The sequence below is a fragment of the Poecilia latipinna genome, unplaced genomic scaffold (genome assembly GCF_001443285.1).
Source record: "Poecilia latipinna isolate Pla-1442-1.1 unplaced genomic scaffold, P_latipinna-1.0 Scaffold1926, whole genome shotgun sequence".
NCBI lineage: Eukaryota > Metazoa > Chordata > Actinopteri > Cyprinodontiformes > Poeciliidae > Poecilia > Poecilia latipinna.
The window spans coordinates 64,359-88,163 of NW_015114542.1; the positions used below are offsets into that span (position 1 = coordinate 64,359).

The window sequence follows — 23,805 nt, forward strand, 5'->3', positions numbered from 1 at the left end:
AACCCCCCCCCCCCCCCCAGTCGTCTCCCCCCCCCCCCCTTTTTTTTTTTTTTTTTTTTTGTTCCGAGGGTTGCTCTAAGTTTCGGAAGAGACCGATATCTAGTGAGAGGTCGGGTTCACTGTGGGGGGGAGAGCACCTCATCTTCGTTGAAGGCGTCCTTCTTTCTTTCTTCTCCCCCTCCCCACCACCTGAAGTCGGAAGAGCGGCTTCGCCCGGAGTGATGGGCTATTTCTTTAAATGAGAAAGTCTGAGAAATGCCTCTTTCTGTGGAGGACAACGCCAGCTCCGCTGCCATAATGCACGGGCAAAAACAAGCGAGTGTTTCCGTCCTCATGACAACATCTGGAGCCGCCGGGACCCAAAGGTAGGGATTTTATCCTCCCATCACAGTTTCCGATCTCTTTCGCAGTAAACGCGTGTAGAGAGGTGCGCGTTTTACTTGATCGCGAGTGTCTTTATGTGAGGAAAGCGCGCTGCCTTTACGCGCAGTTTTGCCTTCTCGTGTTCATCCCCAAGTAATTAATTTCATTAAGGGGCCATATCTGTCGCATTGCACTGGGTCTCTTGCGATGGAGGAGGATGTTGATAAAGAACTCACACAGTCACCCACTTACGACTGCTGAAGCTAAAATCCTACTCTGTTGTTTTTTCAGCGACTCAACTTCTGTCCAGTATTATCAGGATATATGTCTTTATAAGATCGAGTAGAGGTTGGAGTAAAAACACCTGCTTGGACAAACAGTGTTAAAGAATTCATTTTTCCTTAATGAAGAAATCAAAGGGTGGAAAAGAAACAAAGAACGCTATTGGGTTTTGTGTGTGTGTGTGTGTGTGTGTGTGTGTGTGTGTGTGTGTGTGTGTGTGTGTGTGTGTGTGTGTGTGAATGATTACGTTATCTCCCCTTAAAGCATTTGCGATTTATATGTTTAATCTCTAATTGAAAAAGTACAACTATTTTGTGGATCCATAAAGTGATATAATTCAAACGTCTATGTTTTAAGCAATTTTAGTCATTAGTGTTTTCAGCTAATAAACACACAATTTTTTTTTTGTTTCTGAGATTATTTGAATGTTCCATGAGACCAATAAAAATACTTTGTTGGAAAGGCTTTGTGTTCATGTCTACACAGTCTTTGATGCTGTCCTCAAAGAGGGTAAGCCACCAAAAATCACTGCTTGAAAAGCTGGCTGTTCCCAGATGGCTGCGTCACAGCGTATTTGTGGAAAGCTTAGTGGAAGGAAAAAGTATGAGATGTGTCCAGAGCCTCTGTTTCAATAGCCACAGGTTTGAATTGTCCCATTACGTACTGACGTGAATCGAATGGTTAAACTGAGGAGGGGGCTGAAGATTAGGGTTATTACAGAGAAAGGTGTAAATTGGTTTGTGGAAATGCCATTTTTTACAAAATAAAATAATAAATGCAGTTTTTTTTTTTTTTTTTTTTTCAAAAATCAATTCCTCGTTTTCTGTCTTATCTTTTGAGAGATGCCTGTTTCATTTTCTATAAGAAACAAACTTTTTGTCTGAATGAAAAGATGAAACTAAGTCTACGTCTAACAGAAGGTGTGAATAATTTAGATTTTATGTGACCACATTAAATGAAAGTTGAGTGGAAGGGAAACAATGCACAAGTAAGAAAGATAACAACAGGCTTCAGAGGATTTCAGTTAGTGGGAGAAACTAACACTGTTGGCATGCACTGAGCACTACACAGGACTAGTTCTCACTATTAATATTTAATGACCGACATTGGTGAGATTTATCATTTTTGTCTCCAAATGGGAAACCTGTCCCTTGAGCGCCTGAAGTGATTTCTGCCCCCCGAATCTGAGTTGCATGAGTAAACAAGACAATAAGCGCTCAATCTATACCCATCAGTCCATCCAGCATTCAAAATAACCCGGTCTAAGCGCTGGTCTCGTGTCATCTGCTCCTAAAGTCTGCGATCAATAGGCAATGAAGACAACTCAGACACACTCTGCCTCGCTGACAGCAAACAACAGAGAACAAACTATGCAGAAGTGCGACACCTCTCTTGCTGAATTATTCCAGCACCCATGACAGAGGCGGCGGATTTACACATCAAGGAACACCTCGCGTCCTCTCACAGGTGTGTGAACATCATAAAGCACGGTGGCAAGAGTGCAACTGGGCACAAGGACTCCAGAGAAGGGGCTCTGGCTGTTCCGTGAAATGTATGAATAGTTTTATGTCCGTGAGCTCAGCAGATAGTCATGACCTCATCTGTGGCTGTTCATGCAGAAATAGACATCCGATTAATCTGTAGTGGATTATATTTTATGCACAGTCTCCTTTGATGGTAATAAATCGTAAAAGGATCAGTCAACACGAGTTAAGCCCATTACTCGTATAATCATTTTGGTTTGTCCCCGGATCAACCTGTGGGTTTTCCTCTGCTGGGGCGGCATGTAGGGATCACCGATGATGTGCTAATGGCGATGTTTCAGCATTTCAACCTTGTGCATCATCCCAATTTGTGGCCATAAATAAGTGCGTGTCGTCACCCTTCTTGTGCACATTCAGTGCCACGTACTGCTCCTAAAATGAAATTACATATAGTGATGGAGCCGTTGTTGTTGTTCCCAGCAAGCGGCTCTCCACATGTGGCAGCGAAACTGTGGATGCGACGTACTAGTGAACACATTAGACAGATAAGGCGCATTGGTATTCTGCCGCCTCTCGCTGACGCTCCCCTCAAGGCCTTGTTGATAATACCCACTTTCCGTTTCTCCAGGGTCAGAGGTTAGAGCGTGATTGGCAGCAGCCTGAGAAAGGGAAGCAGGTTATGCTGACTTGGAGTCTAATTGTGCTGCGGCGCTCAGATGTTGGCGCTGCCACGGTCTTAATCTTACCCTATTCACACCTTGTTGCTTACAGGCTGTTCGCTAATCTTTGGACCCCATTGCCGGACCCCTCTGGGCGCCTCTGTCTCATGCAGTTGCACTGCAGCACCAAGGCCCTGCGCTAAGGCCATCTTAGTCATGCCGAATTGTTTTCCTTGCAACAAAGGCTTCTCTGCCTCATTCGCTTTCAGCCGCACCTCTCAGCTCTTTATTCCTCGCCGCCTCTGCTGTCTGCCAATATGCCCAAATGCACTCAACCAGAGAATCACATATAATTGTGATCTCCCTCTCAATCCCCCCCCCCACCTCACCCTCTCCCTACATCTATTTGTTACTCCTTCTTTTCCCCCCAAAAAACGCACTACACATCTCACATACAGATGTATAGTCTCTCACAGCCACATGTTATCAATGTTTCCAAACCAAACACGCCTGCATAGATAAATTTGAATTCTTTACCTCTAAGACTTTCATGCTGTCTGATTGTGAGGTGTCCTACATTTTTCAGCCTGCACTAAAATAGCTTATTCACTCTTTTAATTCCCATTTGGAGGGAAAGAAAAAGTGCCCACCTTGAACCACCAACACAGCCTCAACAAATTAAGTAGCATGGCAAAACCATAAAGATTCCTGCGTGCGTCCCAGAGTAATGACATGAAAGTAGTCCGCTGTCAGCTTAAAGCATTCATTTGGAGTCTTAGTCTGACAGATTTTATAGCAGCAAAGTATTAAGCAGAACACTTTTTCCTGTTACTTGCATGACAACCGCATCGTCTTGCTCTCAAAACCAAGCCAGAGCTGCTCGGCTTATTTGCTTTTTAAAGTTTAAGCAGACCCACTAAATCAGGATTGTTTGTTGTCCCCACTAAGCATGGACTGTACATTAAATACGAGGATTTTATGGGCTCCCATATAAATATCAAATCAAAAGCATACATTACACAGTTCATTCGGAAAATAACACAAATTCTTCATAGTGCTGCTGAAAGGGCACAGCATATTAATTATTGCAGTTGTAATTTTGTGTACAACATTTATGTAATGTTTTGAGTTATATACATAGACTAATGCAGAAATTGTGCATATGTACACATTAAATTTGCTAGTAGTTTTAAAAGCGCTTATTGTGCACTGTGGGTGTCGGGTTATTTACTGGCTGGTTAATTATTTGGACGCTCTGCTCAGGTAGCCAACCTGCAGGTGGCTGCTTGCCAGACTGGCTGCACAAAGATAGTCAAGTGTTGTTTTAATACATTAAAAATGAGAAAAAAATAATAAATATGATGGTGAAGCTCCTTTTTTCTCACATTATGATGAAATGGGTTTTTCGACACCGGATATTATGGCATGAAAGGCAAACGTCTTTTGCCAAGTTGCCTGACAGTGGCAACTTGAAGCCTTGTTAAACCAAAACTGAAGCTTTACATACATTCAAGCATCACTGGAAACATTCTGATGATTTCTTCTGCAAGAGAATAAATTAACTGGGAATAGTGAAAGCAAACACCTTTGGGATTTAATTTCAGCGTCTATGTCAGAGTAAAGAAAATATTCAATGTTTTTTAAAACACTGTTCCTAAGAGTATTATATTTACACCAAACCTTCCCGACCTGGCCGACCGCTCACCAAATGCCTCTGAAACATTATGCCTATTTCCTCCAAAACTAAATGTATCAGGCACTTGTCTTACACAGCACAAGGGGCATATCTGCCAAGATAAGCCCTGCATCCGCCCCCACACCTAAGAAAAAATAGGGTTGATTAACTGAAAACCTTTAAAATCCTGTTATGACTTTAAATCCATGCCAACAGTTAGTTTTTCTTATGAAACGTAAACGCTGTGGTAATTTTAGCAGGAGTTGATTTTATTTACAGAGTTGCAGACATGTTATGGTAATCAGAGCAGTTGCTCTATTCTAACACGGAGGTGATTTACAGCTGCTAAAATGCACTTTGACTGAAGTACTTAGCAAACACAATGTACAAAAATAACACAATATAAACAACACCAAAAAAAACTAAATCTAAAGGATACAATGGACAGCAATGGCCTACAGTGTCAATAATTTATATGTCGGGATGCATACACCACAACATGGTCTATGTCTAGGCCAAGGAGACCCATATGCTTACATAAATATTGCATCAAGAGCAGAGAGTAATGTAAACACCTGCTCATCCACTGCACAATGTGCAATTAGTTTCATTCTTAAAATTTAAGATTCACTTGCACATATGAGCCCTGGGGCCATGCATGGTCTAATCAAAATCGTATTCTCAGCACATTGAGGCACAGGAAGACCAGCAGGGAGGAACACTGAAAACATTGTTAGCTGTCCAGTGCTTCTAGAGTTTTAGGATGTCTGGGAGTCTGGGGGGATGTTGATTTATTAATGTGTTTTTGGAAAAGAGAAAAGAGGGAGGAAAAAAAATCCACCTTTGAAGAAAAATGGGGAAGCAAAGAGAGGAATTTGTAGCGTATAACAAGTCATTAAAGCAAAGAAGGCAAGGAGGCCACAAACCTCAGTGTATTTAATTGGAACTTAATGTGATAGATCAACACAATGCAGCGTGTAATTGCTGTAAAATGAAAAGGATACAAAGTTGTTGTTTTTTCTACAAATGATTAGCTAAAACATGGAGTGTGCATTTGTACTGAAACCGCACGGGTCAATACCGTCAGAACTGTATCTGCATGGCTGGCTGACCAGTCCTGTCCTTGTATGTTTGTTAGAGTATAGGAAGTGATCGTATTTCTTTGAATCAAAAATACAGGGGAGCAAAAACAAAAGTTTGCACACCAACATTAAAATGTGGGAGCGGTTGCTTCTCTTGCATAGTTTTCCAGGCATTTATGAGCATCAACCCATAGTTATCTTCATAATGTGCTTGGAAAAACAATTACATAAGGATGTAACGCTATAAGAACAATTACCAGTGTCTATGTCCCAATATTTATATTATATATATATATATATATATATATATATATATATATATATATATATATATATATATATATATATATATATATATTTTTATATCACAAATAACTGAGTTGCCTTTCTTTAGAGTAACAGAGAAACTGGTGATGCTCATGAATTGCAAAATACATATTGAACTTGAATGCAGCACACATAATTAATTGATTAGAAAACTTCATCAAAGAACAGTTCGTACAAACAGACTTTCAATATCAGTTCAAAGTTGTGCAGAGATAGGACACATTTACATAATCATTTTTTGCAATTCATGTATGGAAAACATATTGAAATGCAGTGACAGAGATGAAAGATACGGTGCTGACTTAAAGAGACTATGGAAAACAGAGAAAAACATGCGAGTGTGAATCTGCTGCTTTTTTATTCACCATAAATAACCTACAAATCAAGATAACTACACAAGCTGTTAATCACTGAGCCCTCCATCGTATGTATCTCGTCAACTGAAGGCCTTTTTCCTGTTGTTCCTAATCTTGTTGTTTTCTGCATTACCTTAAAACATTTGGTAATTAAGCCATATATGACTGGGATCAGGAATCAAGGTGAATAATCTATGTCTGGAAATCTCATGCGACCTACAAGTTATTCAGAGGAAGGTCAAGGGGTGAGAGGAAAACCTGGGATGGTGGGAAAACAAGTAGGGTGAAAAAAAAAAATTACATTTGAGCCTGGATGTTTTTGGATGCCTTTCCAGAGCAGGTGCATGGTGCTACAGATGGAAGATGGCTAGTGAGCACTTCTGAATTAATCCAGCACATTTTTTTTTTCTTCTTTTCTGTGCTCTGAAAAACATGCTGACTGGCATAAGGCTCACACTTACGCATGACATTAAAAGTTTATTTTTCGGGTTGTTCACATATACTATATATTTAAGGGGAACCGCTGCAATATTTTCTCCAAGTAGCTACCGCAATTATATTTTGATAACCTTGTCACTGAGAAATAATATTAAAAAGCTGTGTTACATTTTAAATAGAGTGCCAGACATTTAATGACAAAATTAATAAACAATGAAAATGAGTGCCTTCGCCAATCTCAAACCAATTATAAACTTCTGTTCTGAAGATGTCATACTTGTTTAAGCAGAACTATCAGACACCGATTAGTAGAAATGGGAATAATAGCTTCCCTGCGAGCAAAAGATATGTAGGAGGCATCCACTGACACATCAGACGGTGAAACTGATTGCACATTTGACAATAATAATCCGATGTGCTCACAAAACCTGCATACACAGTGGAAGATGGCGATATAAAAACCTTTTCTCGATTATTTGAGATTCTTCCCTTTTCTTTGATACACTTAGATAAAATTGAGCTCAACCAGTTGCCTTCAGAAGACACCTGGTGTGTTACTAGAGCACACCTTTGTGTAATTCAACTTCAGTATAAAAACAATTGTTCTAAGAACAAACATCATGAAGGCTGAGGAATGCACCAGACAAGTCCGGTAAATAGTTGTGGAGAAGTTGAAAGCTCTCCAAAGCACACATTCCCCTGAGGTAAAACATCATGATGCCTTTCTTTGCATCGTAGTTCGTAGAAAGATAAGTAGAGATGAAATACAAAACGCTCCTAAAGGAAAACTGTTGGAGATAAAGGCCTTGAGATTGACGTTCCAGCAGAATGGCAACCATAAACATACAGTCCGAGCCACAATAATTTATTTATTTTACTTAGATCAAAGCGTGGTCATTTGTTACACCAACCCAGGCAAAGCCAGACCTAAGTCCAATTTTGACTTGTAGCAACACCTGGAAATTGACGTGTCATTCTGTCTGGCTGTGCCTGAGCCATTTCGGCAAAAGTGTTGGTCTCTTAATGTGCAAAGCCTGCAGAGAAACACCCCAAAAGACTTGTAGCTGCACGAAGGCACTTGATGGCAGTGGATTTAATCTATACTCATTAAAGGAAAAGGAGGTAAATACAATATATAGACCACACTTTTAGGTTTTCATTTGTGAAAGAAAACAAAACAGAAAAAAAAATCATTTTCACTTTCATTTACACCTGTCGCATAAAATCCAAGTGAAACACTCCAGCATTTGTGGCTGTAACCACAACCAACTAAAATATGGAAATGCCCATTGGATATGAAGACTTTTGCAGTTCGCCATATTACTGCTGTTTCTGCTCTTTTGCATGTGAATGTTTTCTAATGCGACTTGAGCGAGGATGCAAATTAGGCCTAATGGATTCATCTGCGCCATCCAGTTCTCGACAAGCAGAAGGCTGTAAAAGTTGCTGCTGCTGCTGATGCTGAGAGAGCCCCGGCTCTTAACTTTGATCTGATGCGAGCATGTGTTGGAGTAAATGTTACCTGCCAGTAGATGTCAAATAAAATTCTGCTGAAGCTAAAAGCTCTCATCTCTGTCTGTGTTTGTTGCCTCTACAGATCTCAGAGTGCTTAATGCCATTAATGTCTACTGGCATTAACACCCACCACTAAGGAGCCTGTTCCTCCCCACAACTCTTCCGTCTCTGTCCGGCTGCCGAGAAGGTTCGTTCTCTCGCATTTTGATCCCACTTCCAATGGAGAACCTCAGCGAACTGCAGAACCCGTTGCTGGACAAGAACAGTAAGCACATGGTCAATGGTTACGGAGGAGAATTCCCCAATAACCAATACCAAGAAAACATTATTAACTACTTTACCGGAGGAGGAGGAAGAGGAGGAGGCCCCGGTGGAGGTGAGGGCGGTGAAGGAGGAGGATTGGTAAATAATGGGAATGTAGTCAGTGGAGGAAGTTACAGCACCAATGGGAAGGTGAAGTCGCAGCAGTTTCTGGACGCCACCTCTCTGCATCTGGCGGTGGAGGCTTTCTACAGGCCTAACTTCATCTTGTACAAGGAGGACAGCGGAAGCATCAAGGCTAAGGAATACAAAAGCGAGTGCTGCGAGACTACCTTTACCGAGAAGAAGGCAAAGGAGGTGTCCAGCACAGCGGGAGGGGACACGCCCGGCGCAGAGGACCCTCAGTCCAAGCTGCTCGACGATGGCGAACATGTCAAGATTCAGACTGTTTCTTACGAGGTGGAGGAGGAGGAATATGTGGAGTATGAGGTAAGAGCAGTTCGAAGGCGGCGTGATTTCGTCAAAAATATTCAAACGCACTCTTAGAACCGCTGTAATGTGTCAGCTTATCCGCATCTGAAAGAAGCTGTGCATGTAAAGCAATTAATTCATTTTGCTCCTTGCTCCTGTCCCATCATATCCAACGTTTCCATATATGCTGCCGATTTGAGAAACGCATTTTACCGGGGTCTAAAAGTGAAGAACTGAAGGAAAGTTTGAGGAAAATCCTGTAAGCTGATATTTGGATCTGCTGAATGTGACCTACTTTCTGATTAATTCATCTAATCAATATTTGACCTCTTGGGGGCATGTATAGGTTATGGTCACGCTTAAACCAAAAGTGGCTCAAATCCAACTATTTTGCTCAAGTGATCCATTGCTTAGCCTGAACCGTACAAATCAGATTTATTTTTCAAATTAGACCACTGGCCACCCTGATGAATGCTTGTGAACTGCAGATGGTTCTGATGTGTTTTGCTGAGTCAAAGTTTGTCTCTTGTTGACTCCTTGAAAATATCGTAGACAATAAAGATACTCACTCACTGAAATGGGATTTTAGCTCTTTCTAATAAATTATTAGCTAAAAGCTTGGCACAAAGCAGCGTGTTACATCTTTCACGCTTTGAGATGCAGATTTTTTGTTTGTTTTTTTGTCCTGCTCTTGCAGAGTCCTTTTTAAGTACTCACCACGCAGCATCCAACGATGGTCGGGTACATGTCGGGGTAGAAAATGAGAGAAAACGCTTGTATTTCTGTGGCACACGTGCTTTTATATTCAGGTCTTTTGTAAGACTGACATTTTACTGAGAGTAAATCTCTTTTGATGCACCGACCTCGCAGTCAGTTCCCACTATTGGTAACTCAATCGCTAGATTTTATGAAATCACAGGGCTTCCTTGAACAGAAATATTGGGTACTTGGCACAAAATTAGCTGCAGCATTTTCACTCTCAGCCAGCACAACCAATTGCAAAGAAAATAAAAAATACTCAAAAGGATTTAACGAACCCGACAAGCAGAATAGGGAGTTGGGAACCGATTGGTGTCCTGTGCTGGGTTCTGCACACGGATGGCTACTGGATAATTATGACAAACATCAGGCATATTTACCATGTAGACATGAAATAGTCTCTGGGGAAAGAAAGCACTCTTCGACTGGCTTTGATGTATAGACACAAAAGAGGAAATTATTTCTTGATTTGGAATTTCCTCCATTTCTCCATTTTCATGGATTTAGATGCAAACGTCGTGTTTGATCGGTGGAATCTCATTGACATTGTTTTATTGCCGTTATTCTTTTCGCACACATTCTCTTTGAGGCGCATCAACAGGTTACTTTGAGATGTAAAGAGTGAAGTAAACATTGGGAGTCATTACGTAGAGGCCCAGCAGGAAACAAATGACACTTCCAAGGTGTTTCTAACTCTCCTGCCCACAGGACAACATCAAAGATCTGAGACTAGAAAGTCTGTCTGCTGAGATGCACTGTGGTTGAGATTTAGCGCTCAGAAAAAAAAAAAAAAGAAATGTTTTCACCATGAATCTATATTCTCAACTTCATATTTGCAGACAGTTTCCTCCCAGGAATTAATGCGCCATTTCAGTATTTCCCTTGATTCTTTTTTTAATTTTTAATTTTGTTTTTTGCAGATTTTTCTGAAGGCATCGTGCAAGAAACATCGTTCTGCCTGGTGAATGGCCATGTTATCGGTTTGATCTATCAGTTTAAATCTTCATTGTAAACATTTTGCCTACCCCTTCTGGCAATTAGAGTAAATTTAATGTTTGTCCTTGTGGAGAAAGGCTTCCGTTCTAGGATATTAAAATAGGTGAATGAAGACCTTTCTCTTTTTGCCAGGTGTCTCACCCACTTTTTGCTGTAACCAAGGTCTCTATGTTTTTAATATTTTTTGCTTTACTCATCGTGTAAATGATGAGTTTGTCTGAGGTACTTAATGGGCCTCAACATTGAAATTATTAGCCTATCTTTACACATAATTGCAGCTTATAAACCACGTACAGTTGAAACCTGATATATATGCAAGCGAAATAAAAAGATATATTTTAGATATCGAAAGATTGTGCACACAGCTGTAAGGGTGCATGACTCTGATGTTTAGCCATGCAGAGAGCCATGTGCATTGTGGCTAAACTGAAACTGGGTCATTAACAGGTCAATGATTTCAAACACAACAGCTACGACTGGAAAAACAAAAGGCATTCACACAAAGTCAAACTTCAGACTTCAACATTATTGAAATTTTGTGTCGACGTGTGCAGAATCGAATGCCTGCAAACTCAGTTAATCGTGAGGTATGTTTGGTCATTGACACACAAAGCTTTTTCATTTCGTCCATATGCACAACACACAAAACCCTAGAACTGAACGAGAGCCCCGTTAAGAGTTGCGCTATAAACTAACACACCACTTTATAACTAGAAATCTGGTTTGAAGTCTTGCTTTGTTTTATCTGTAACTAACAGCTGCTGTTTTCGGTTTATCACGAAAAAATAAATAGCTAAAAGAATTAACGGGAAACAGGCTCTAGTGGAATTAAGTCTTCTTCAATTTTACGATCAAAAGACAGAGACTAAAGTAAATGAAATCAAAGTGCCTAAGTAAATTACCAAAAGTCCAAAGGGAGAATCAATAAAGGGGAAAAGGAATATTGTTTTAATAATATATCATGATAAACTCCTGTTGATGTTGGAATTCGTTAGTTTATTTCCAAACTTCACAATACCTTTTTATTCAATCATGTCATTGTGACCTCTTTTTGAGATAGTAAAATAACTACAGGAATAAAGTTAATAAATGATGAATAAATCCAAAATATATACAAACATACATATGTACTAAAATTAGCATGTCTAAGCCTTAAGATGTTAAACTTTTGTAAAAAAAAAAATATTTTATTTATTGGCTTTTTGAAGAATATTACTCAGTTTTGTTTACAGGTGAATTTTCTGTCTCCAGATCTTGTTTGGATGTTTTTCTAATTTCTATTTTTTTTTTTTTTTTTTTTAGTTAATGTGAATATTTGTCAACTAGTCTTTATAGATTTATCAACTTTTTTACTAGCCCTATGATTCGGTTGAACTCTTGGAGACGTTCCTGAAATTCTTCAGACCAAAACGATTTTTTAAGATGTATGGCCATTGTTTCACACCGGGCCTCTTTGAAGAGCATTACCAGTGCAATTATTGTTTTTTGTCTTCAGAATTCAGCAAACCTAAGGCTTCAAGGTCTCCATGCCAGACTACCAAGGTAATATTACCTGCTTCTTCTCATCAGCCTGTGCTTTAACACATGTACAATAAGCACAGGAGGTCAGCCAAATGAACCACCATCTGTCTCCATCACGCTGTAGCCTCAGTGTGCATTGGCAGGTGAGAGCATGAGGACATTTGGCCAACTAAGCATGGGAAAAAAGAAAAAAAAAAGCCACTTCTTTTTAGCGCCTGCCTCTCTGAAGCAAGGACGTGGCATTTACTTGGTTAGATTCCTTATAGGTTTGTTATTTCTGTGGTCATTGGAAGGAGATCACACAAAAGATGTGTACTGCCAGAACACGCTGCAGTGGATTCTGAAATGCTGTCAGTGTTGCAGTGGCATTGTTGCACAGTGGGTAAACAACTGCTTTAGTACATTTGCTGTGTTGCAGCATGCTGAGAAATTCACTGGAAGCAGCACATTAAAAAGCATGCTGAAATACATAAAGCAGTAACTGACCTTTTAATAGCTCAGGGATGCTTTTCATATTTACTATGTATGTATAAGTTCTTTAAATATACAGTTATAGATAAGCAACAAGAACAATATTTGTCTTCACAGAAAAATTCCCTCTACAATCAATTAATATAGTTATTTTTGTCTTTAGAGAGTGAATGAAACATTTGCTAAGGGCTCGTTGAAATAAAGATTTTGCTAAACAATAGATAGTTGTGGTTAGAACTGTGTAATGCTTCTGCTTAATTGCAGACCAACAAAAATCATCTGAAGTTACAAAAACCAATGGTATGAGGTTCTGGGGGACAAATACATATATGTACATGTTTAGGGAACGCAGCTCACACTGTCTCTCCCTATTCCATATAAAAACAACTGTTGTGCACATTGCATTCCTGAAAAAATGCACTTTGTATCATGAATCTTATATTAGTAATGGATAACAGGCAGGTTTATGGATGCTGTTTACCTGGCAGGTACTTAGCACAACAACACAGTGTGGGAAGAAGGAGAGGATGCAGCTACAAGTTGTGTTGTGTATTCATTTGTGCAAAAAGCAGCTCATTCCTCTAGCAGGAATGAGCTGCTTTTTATGCGGACGATGTGCTGAAAAGTACTAAATATTGTACTTTGAGTAAAACACCTTCATGGAAACGGCAATCCCCGGCTCTCGGTGGAATATTATGAATGTGCAGTGCAGCCAAAATGGTTCAAAAACATGCAAACATCCTGAGTTTGAGTTTGATTTCAGCAGCACTGTTTAAAACTGCGGTGATAAAGAGATATGTGTGTGCTCGTGCGCGCTCGTGTGCATGTATCCATTAAGTTGTGCACAGTTGTTAGATCTAGATTTGAAGTGTTATGCATATTGTCAGCTCTAAACTTGGACTCAGTGGGGTAAAATGAAGCCATGTTCGTGGAAAAGCTGTGCACAAATCTGCAAAAAAAAAAAAAAAGGTGATTTTTCATTGAGCAAGCAGTTAGTTACGCCAATGAGTGCATGTTTCCTTGAAAAGTCAGCGGTAAACTGTGTTTTCAAGTCTCATCTGGTGAAATGTGCAGCCTTTTGTCCACAGTTGGGGGAAAAAAAAACCCGAGAGAGCAGCAGATGGTGTTGGTGTCCACACTAAGACATCTGCTGACTATATAAAGAACACAGACTAGCCAACATCCCATCATCCCTGTCCTTATTTGCCTCAGCTCAAGACGCAAAGTGGTGTGAAAAAGATCTCACTTCCTGCAGGTCAGTCAACCAGGTTCCCTCCTAAAACCAATTTCACGTCACTAACTGACAATACATCATGAATACATCATCCGGCCTGTTCACTTCCAAGATCCAAGAAGCATTTCATTCAAAAGATATTTTACAAGTAATATTCATGTAAGGGAGAGTGAAAACTTGCTTATAGTTTATTGTTGCAACATGATTAAGTCATGATCATATTTGTTTTGTTTTTTTGTGTGTGTGTGTCTGCAATTGTTGTGAATAACAATAGATTCAAGTAATATCAGCTTCTATTTATGCAGTTTTCAAATTACATCACAGACAAGTTTAAACAAGTTTATACTGGTTTCTATTTTTTTTTTTTACTGAGTCAGTTTTGTTGTTTCAGATCAGTTTGGTTGTATTTCAACTTGTGAAATTCTTTTGGCTTCTGAAAATGCTGAGACGCTGTAAGAACGGCGAGACAAATCTCCAGATGACAGTTTTATTGACCGCCATAGCTTAAGGGACGGTACATGAAGGTCTAGTCTGTCAGAAATTTGAGTGAGAAAAGCGAATGAAAGGTGACTTGGGCAGTTTGTGTACTTTGTGCTGAAGATTGCTTTAGTGGAAGAAATAGTCTTTTCCATAGAGATGTGAGTCTTTCCAGAAAAAATGGACTAAAGCTCTTAAGTTTTGTATCTTATATTGGATAATGACTGTTGTAGCAATACTGGATATGTACCAATACCAGTGAAAACCAAGCAAATAAAACACTATTTCATATTCAGGAAAAGTTTCAGCCTGAAAGGAAGAGGGAAGTGGGGTTCTCCTACAGTATCAAACTTATCTTTAAAAATCCTTTAGTAAAAATCCAGATTAATAATCCCAGAGGCTGAGGTTAACAGCTAATCTGTTGGGGCTCCAAGACCAAATCAAACTTCTGCACAATAAAACAATTCAGTTCCCAAATAAATTATGACTGTTTACACAAACACCATAATTAGTTTTCATGTCTTTTTTGGTTTTACTTCTGCAAAAGTTGCTGGTTATGTACACAGAAAATTAAGGTAGTAGATGATTCACGTGTAATAACGGGTTCTGAGAATATTTCATATCAGGTCAGACTAACTACCTGATACAATAGTGAACTGGCATAAAAACCAAAAGTAATTTTCTCCTTACCTTGCTTTTCTATGAGTGTTCAGTTCTCAGTTTGTGTTTCCGCAGGAAGATGATTGGCTGCACACAGCCTCCAACATTCATTTCCTGTGCAAATCAAATCCTTTTTCTCTTGAGCTAGTTGCCCCATTGTAAATGTGAAGATGGCTTCAAAGTGGCGTTCAGCCAAACTGCTTCAACGTCTTTCAGACTGGTGTGTTGTGAGACGGTATAAATTGGTGTCGGCACTTTGTGGAATAGATGCTACATTCAATCTGAACGTGAATTAGTACAAAATGAAAATGCAAAGAGAGTTATCTACTCCCTCTGCAGATGTGATATTAACTCCATCTAACCATTTTGCAGAAACTCATTTTAAAACTATCAATTTAAGCAGAACTGTTCCCCAGTCAGAATTTGCCTTTTTAAAATTGCCACCAAATACTTCAGCCAAACCACATTTGCTTTGTCACCCATCTGTTGCATCAGTTCGATGCATAACATTTGCTTTCATCAGTGCTTTTTACATCCACAGAGTCATTTCAGCATGTGATGCATTGGTGGAACGTAAAAATCAGCTTCCACTCAGCCTTACTGTTGTGTCGCTCTGCACCACGAGCACTAAAATGTTAAAATCATTGCCTTGTGTGTCGGATTAATGGAGGGTTTGGCTTTTTATACAGATATCAGCGACAACCCTCTGCAGAATGTTAGCTAGATAGAGGCCGAGTCGATTATGAGCATTATCCGTTTAATCTATATGTGAGAGAAAGTGGCTGCCTATGCTTACATTAAATTTAAAATGCTGTCATTCTCTAGTTCGCTGCACGCCAATTGTTCGCTCTTCAAAGGGCTCACACAGTGTGAGCACAGTGCCTTACTTTCCGGCAAAATCTTTTAACAGTCTCAGACTTTTCTCACAGAGCTCGGCAAAGTCGGGGGGGGGGGGCTCTGAAATTAATTTTTAAACCTGAAAACTAAAGAGTTTTATGCCTATTAGAGATGTGTTTTGGTTAAACAAATGATAGAAATGTTTCAAAATGCGCAAAATGTGTCAAAGAAGAGATTCTCTGTAAATCCAAAGTTTCATGCATCTTGTAAAAACAAAACAAAACAACAAAACACTAAGGAGATTTAAAGTTACTCCTTAAAGAACAATAATTTTCTACAAAGTACAAAATGCTACACATAATCTGAGATTTGAGATGTTCCACTGGCTTCTGAATAAAAGTCATCACCGTGAACCTAAATGCTTTCACATATATTCTGATTATCTTTTATTTATTTATTTTTTTCATTTTAATCAAGCAATTTGAAATGACAATTTATATTAATCAGCATCTCTATGTCATAATACGATGCTCCCTTCCTGCCAATGTATCTCACAGTTTTCATGAAGACGAAATGATTAAGACTTTTCACTTTGACTATCAGTAGTCATAATGTAGCTTCTGACTGGTTTGTATCAAATACTTGGCCACTTAATGTAGCTGGAAGTCGGTTCATAATTAACCACACTGCACAGGTCTGTGTTACCCAAGAAGTAGCTTTTCTGTGGTATGATTCACTTTATTGTTCTGTTTGCGCAATGTGGAGCAGTCAGTCATTGTCTGTCTGCGGTTCTCAGCAGGAGATGAGGGTGATTGCTCGGGCTGCAGCGACGTTTTCTTGACAAATACAGGAACTTCATTCACTATAAACTTTACACACCAAAAATAAAGAGGTGGCAAGAAAGAAAAATAGCACATCTAAGACAAAAATGCCATTTATTTATTTCTATAGACAAGCTAACATTAGAAATGAAATATCAAAATAACATGTGGGGTGATTTTTTTTTCTTTTCTTTTTGCTGTTCCAGCCATTAGGCTGATAATTACTGCAGTGAGTGTGTCTTTGGTTTTGCTGAGTGTGATATTATCGACTGATAGTAGCAGCCATGATAAATGTTCCTTTTGACCCAAGGCAGAAGCATAGATCATCTGTACGAGTTTGTTTTCAGCTATTGCCTTGAGAAATTCTTTATATCCAGTGTTGGACTGTTAGAGTCGCGCATTCAGCTTTGGTGCAGGACGTCTTGAAGAGTCTGTTCCACAGTAAATCAAAAAAACTGAAGTATTGAACTGAAGTACAATCTCCCTGCAGGGAGCTTGGTTTTAACACAGATGTCTGTACTTTAATCTTGGACCACAGCTGGAAATGATTCTAACCAGAAAACATTTTTTTTTTTCCCCTTGAAAAATCAAAAAACGCCCGCATAACATACCATAGGTCTCATAGGAAATTTAATAATGACACCATCATATTACCATAAGCATCAGACATTAAGAAATAAAATATCCTCTATAGTGCCACTTTGAAGTACCAAATGCCAGATTTAATCCTCACCTGAAAAGCAGTTCAGAGTATTAAAAAGTGAATAGAGTGAAAACTGTGTGTAAAACGTTGTGATTTGTTATTTATTTTTTTATTACAGTCAGCCCTAGGAGGGATGATTATACGTAGAGAATATAAACAGTCTTTCTTATGGGTTAAAAGGAGCTCTGTTGGATTTAGATGGATTTAGTTGTTTCCTCTTCTCCAGGAAATAAACAAAACAATTCAGGCTCCTTCACATGTGCAAAACTGACTAGCACTTCCAGTATAATGTGAATTTACTTCTCATGTCCACTGAAAGAGGCACTTAAATCCCACTATGTGTTTGTATTTCACTTTTTAAATCAGCTGCAGTTTTAATTAGTATAACAGCACAGGCATCTTTACAGCAAACTTGGAATTGATTTTGCGCAGTCACTTTTACAGTCACGCATAAATTGTTGCACCCTGACGAAGTGAAGTCATGGTGGTTCAAAAGTAGGAGCAGTGAGTAATTGTACTCAAGCAAGATTTGTGTTATTTCAAAAATAATGGTACTCAAGTTGAAGTACACAAAAAGAGACATTACTCAAGTAAGTAAATGTAACTATTCACATCCCACCTCTGCTTGCTTCCTCTGCAAACACAACATTTGCTTTTGCATTTTAAAACATTCAGATAGCGCAACATGAATGCTAAGCATGTACCGGTTCTTGCTGATGCCTCATTACCCGATCCCAAATTGCACACCTGTCAAAGAGAGGCCACAAGGCAGTGAAAAGAAGAAAAAAAATAATCTTTTTTTTTCATTAATCGTCGTGGGTAGCAGATCTCCAGTGACGCTTGTGCATGTTTGGGAAGACAGCAGCTCTACGTCGCAGACAGAGATGCTATTATCGTGAGCCCACGCACTCTGTGACTGAGAGAAACACCTGAGGACGGTGGACATTTTATCAGGTTTCTGCTGGTACGCTTGCAGTGCGTGATACATATACATGTCACGTTTTTAATATAAATGGTGTGTGTGTGTCATGTTGTAACATGATGATGTGGCTCGGCCTTAAAGCGTGGATCTCGGCGGTGATTGCTCCTCTCCTGTGTCGTTGGGATGTGGTGGGTGTGGATTGATGCTGTTTTTCCCGGTGTGGCGTCGCTGTAGTTGCTGGGCTGGATGCGCCAATGATTGTTTTGAATCCGAGTGACCGCGGACCATCTATTGCACAAATAAAGTAATAGAATAAGGAAGAGACTATTAAGAATAGACACTAATAGCTGCTGTTTCTGTAAATAGCTTATTAATAGATGTTGGCATAGCGAGTGCCAGACACCATAGGGAAACGTCGAATAATATGCATAATTTGTGTCATTTCGCGTGATTCATCCCATGTTTTATGCCCGCAAATATGCTGAAAATGTGACTTTGCATCGGAATTTTTCTCATTAACTTTGCTTATGCATTCATGCAATTAATTGAATCGCCTTTGGCTGTAGAGGTTTCTTTCTGCCTCCATCCTCCCCCGCCCCCCCGTCCCCGCACACTTTATCTTTGTACTGCCGTACAGTATAACAATTAAAAAGTGTATAATCTCAACCATGGGGCTCCTGCATAATAAGAAGGTTGAAAAGGCAACAATGGTTTAAATAGCTTCTCATTGCTTTTCTATTATGTTAATGTTAATGTGTGGGATTTTATGTGACGGACCAAAACAAAGTAATGTTTAGCTGGGTAATGAAAGAAAAGTGATGGAGGCCAGGGTTTCCCCCAGAAAACTTGCTAAGCCCGGTGCTCAGGGCGCTGCAGCAGTCATCCAGCCACCTGCCATGTTTTTGAGTTAAAAAAACAAATGCTTAAACCTGACAGGAAATTTGAAAATGTCATTGTATAGTTATGCATTTTTGGAAGACTGGAAGATTAATACCTAAACACCAACTATACTTCTTTAAAAAAAAAAAGGCAATCATAAAAAATAACCTGAATAAATGAATAATGTTATGCCTGGTGGAGGCACAAGTAAAGCCTAATGGCCCGCCAGGCTTATAATACACTGAGAGGAAACCCTGGAGGCGTTTCAACGTAATTTATCGATTAAAATCAAGATTGTGGCATTCATGTTTTCAGATCCTTTCACGTTGATACCTCTAAATAAAATCCAGTGGAATCAATTAACATAAGAAATGTGTCTAACTCTGTGTAATTTAAGGTAGAAATCCATCGTTTCTCTAAAGGCCTCAAAGGTTTTATTTTTGTTTGATTTTTAAAAGAACATTGGTGAACAAACAGCATCACAACAACCAAGGAACTCAGCAGGCAGAGCAGCGATCTTGTTGGAATTGTGGAGAATTTTCTTCATTGGAAAATTGAGATATAAGGAAGAACTGCAAACCTACCAAGACATGACCTGAACTGACTGACTGGACAAGTCAGAAACAGTTATCAGAGAAGTTGCCCAAGCAGCCATTTTAACTCTGGAGGAGCTGCAGACAGCAACAGCTCAGGTGTGAGAATCTTCTGACAAGACATGTATTGAACTTTACAAATATGGCGTCTAGTGAACAGAACTGTTAAGAGAAAGCCATTTAAGTTTTCCACAAGCAACAAAGAGAGCAGAGTTAACATGGACAACAATGCTCTGGTCAGATTAAACCAAAATTAAAGTTTTTGACCTGCATGTCGAACACAACGTCTGGCAGCAAACCGATACCATCCCCACCACACAATATGGTGCTCTGAGGAAGATTTTCTTCCAGCAAGGACAGGAGAGACTTTATCGGAAGGTGGAAAGAGCTAAAACTTAAAAAGAAAATCTGAGTCTGCAAAAGAGTTGTAACTAATTACAATGAAAGGTGTTCCTATAAAATATTGATGCAGGGCGACTAAATACTAATGCTTGCCACACTTTGCTTATTCTTGCAATTTTGGTTGATCAGCCACATAAAATCCCCAAGAATTTATGTGGTTGAATCAGCAAAGTGAAACTGAAAAACAAGGACGATACAGAAGATTGACTCTCTTAACGGTGAACTTAGGTTATTGTAGACTTGCTGAATACAAGTTGCCACAGTATTTTACTTTGAAACTAAAGCTCTCATAAGCTGAATCTACAGTGGGTATAAAGTACAGACATTTTTGCTTGTTTATATCTGGCCACATTTCGAAAACTTTGGGGTTATTGGTGCACGTCTTTCCTGACGTTGAAATTAATCAAACCAACCCTTCAGCGGGTTATGCTAAGTGATGAAGCTATCAATTATGTGTTTGCAACTTGTTGGCAACATTTCATATTTTTACCACACAGTTTGGAATAAATGTCTGAATTCATACTCATTAGGGACACTCTGGTAGAGGTGACCGATTGGCAAGCAGCACACAGATGCTCATTAAAAGTTATACGGGAAACGTGTAAACAGCTCCGCTTTGCTGTAAACCCAAAGGAGGTCCATGACCCGAAACACTACAGTATGTTTGTAGAGACTGATTTGAAATTATGTGTCACATTTATTTGAGTGAAAATGAAAGATAATTGCTTTGTTCCCAGAAGATAATTGGTTCATAAAATTGCTCGTGAGCTGTCTGAAAAGTGTGGATTATTGTCATCTCGTACAGTGAGCCAAATCTGGTTCTTCACTTACTTTACTAACTTCCTCTGCTAGTTGAACTTCTCTTCCTCGGCAAACATTTGCTAATGGTATTCTTGAAGGATGTTTGTTTTATTCTCCAAACAGCCACGGGGCTGTGCCTATAATGTTAGCAAAAAAAAAAATGTGAACACACATTATCCAAGCTGGTCTGGCTCTGCAGCGATTGCACCGTGGCATCTGCTTTAGGCCATTATTGCAGAGTGACATTATGCACAATGTGAGCTGCGTTATGCTCATCTGACCTTCTTAGCCTCCGGATTTTCCTTTTAAAAAAGAATTAAAATATATCGATTGCCACAACAGGAGTCTGTTTTCACAGCTTTTAGCATATTTGTGAGCGCAGCTTGACAGCAGAGTCGGATATTGTCTGCGGGCGAAGGACAATGTGAGGGCTTTCGCTGGCTCAATCATGTTTGCCGTCAAATATTGCTTGGTTTTGTTTTGCATTTGTGTTTGAGGCATAATCCAAAATGTGCCCCTACCATGAGAGAGCAGGGCCAGGGTACGGTTTCTGCCACCCACCATCTAATCCTCCATCATCAGTCACGCAGCACGGCCGTGGGTATGCGCTGCTAAATTAATTGAAACAAGTTTTACAGCTGGAAGCAAATGTGTTCAGAATACAATCCTTCATTTTGCAACCTTTTAACATTGAATGCAATGGAAATATTACAGCTATGTGCTGCTACTAATACGAAGAGAATCAACAGAAAGAACATTAATTTGTCTGCGATGTGTTTCTGTCGTCATCTATTTAATGATAATTCAAATTCAGGGCTTTCACAAGCTTTTTTCAGTCCCTTTTTGATCATTTTATTATTATTTTCAATTTCTCACCTTTTCCAGTTATGTGTCTGCTGTTCAAAAAGATCAATATGTCCAATTTCGTGACTATATTTATAGTCACTATATATTGTCTGAAGTCTTAGCCCCCTCCGAATGAACTCCCCACTCAAACGTTTAGCATCCATCCATGCAATGTCTTTTTTTTTTTTTTTTTGCAGACATGGTAAACGTTTTTAATGGTTACTTTAACTCAGCCATTCTCTCTCCTCTCATTTTGTGGAATGGAGAGTGATTTTAGTTGGAAAGCCTTTGAATTTTGGGTGGGCCTCGTGATGCCATTTTCATCAGCGCACCTGCTTGGGAGCAAAGCAGGCAGGCTGCTCCGTCTTTGACCTAAGTGCATAAAATCTCTTGTTTCCACTCTGAATAAAAGTGGTATACTTTCAGCTTCTTCTGAACACCATCTGCCAGCTGAAGCTGCCAGGCGGTTGGCAGATTCCAGTTTTGGCTAAATGACAACCTCTGTAGCTTTTCTTGCAAGACAGTAACGTGACCCAAATTAAACATCACAAGACCTTCAAGCATCACGAACAAATGTGGAAAACAGTAGAGTGTTTCAGTATTGAGCAAACTGATTGGCTGAATGGGGAAAAAAAGAAACTTTTAATGACCTAAAGTTTGATAGTTTTGCATCTTCTTCTATTGGCACAGAGATTGACTGGTCGATTGTGATCAACTGCATAAGGAAAATGATTTCAAATGCCAAAGGGTCATGGCCATCCCTCCTACACCGACCAACTTGACAAAGAGAGCATTATTCAGTGAGGCAGCCAGGAGGCACATAGTGATTCTGGAGGAGCTGCAGAGAGCCACAGCTCAGGTGGGGGAATCTGTTAACAGGACAGATGGGACAGACAAATAGATCCAGAGTAAAATATGGTGGTAGAAGCGTTAGGTATGATTTTCTTTAGCAGCTACAGGAAAACTATTCAGAGATGATGACATGAATCCAATGAAGGATCTGTCTATAATTACTAACATTATTCAGTCTGACTGAGTTTGACACACTCTGAAAGACCTGCAGCTGTAATTGCAATGAAAAATGACAGAATCCAAATCACACAAGACTCCCCCCCCACCCCCCTCTTTTTATTGTACAAAAGTTTGAAAACCAAGTATCATATTCCTTCTACTTCTTAATTATGTGCTGGTTTGGGTTAGTCTGTCTGTCACACAAAATCAAAATTCTGTTGCAATGTGGAAGAATATGAAAAAAGTTACTAAGCATTGTATTATTAGAGAGAACTGGAACACAATCACGATGCAAGAGATTTTTACAACATACCCTCAGGTTTGCACCCTAACAAAAAGTTAAAAAATACATAAATAAATAAAAAAAGTCAAACTTCCTTGGCCAAACCACATTTCTACAATAAAAAGATCAATAAAGTATAGACTTCATTACTGTGACTGTACGTGCTGCTTGCTTTTATCCACCTTCCCCAACCTTTTCTCTTACTTATCCAACCTATCTGATTAAACTATCAAATATTATTTTGGACTACTTTGCCTCAATAGCCTTGATTTATTTATTTTTTTGTCCTTTATTTTCAATCTTCCGTCCTCCTGCTGTGTCATCCCTCGAACAGGATCACGGGAAGAATGCAGCTTAAAGACTCTTATAGAAACGGTGACCTCAATCTGCAATTTCCTTTCAATTGCTACAACCACCAAAAATAAATCTCTGGTTTTTGGTTCGCCTTTGTTGATATGTGAGTACATTAGAAGATGTCACGGTCACAATATATGGATCTGTAGATGGTGACACACACTGATGATGTTTTGTTCTGGATAAGGACTCAGAATCTGCAACCTCCCAAAGAGAATAATAATCTCTTTTTTTTTTTTTTTTTTTTTTTTTTTTTTTTTTTTTTTGAAAAAACGTTTTTTTTTTGGGGGGAATTTTTTGGGGGGGGGAAAATTTTTTTTAT

The 23,805-nt window shown here is 39.3% G+C and overlaps 1 protein-coding gene across 1 annotated transcript in view; it reads left to right on the forward strand.

The window, feature by feature from the left end:
• The first annotated feature begins 14 nt into the window (after positions 1 to 14).
• Positions 15 to 23,805, forward strand: part of syndig1l (synapse differentiation inducing 1-like) — a 37,859-nt gene continuing 14,068 nt past the window's right edge. The window contains exons 1-2 of the mRNA XM_015015553.1: positions 15 to 365; positions 8,264 to 8,931. Coding sequence (XP_014871039.1) covers positions 8,401 to 8,931 — 531 coding nt within the window. The 5' untranslated portion in view covers positions 15 to 365; positions 8,264 to 8,400. The remainder of the gene's footprint in view (positions 366 to 8,263; positions 8,932 to 23,805) is intronic.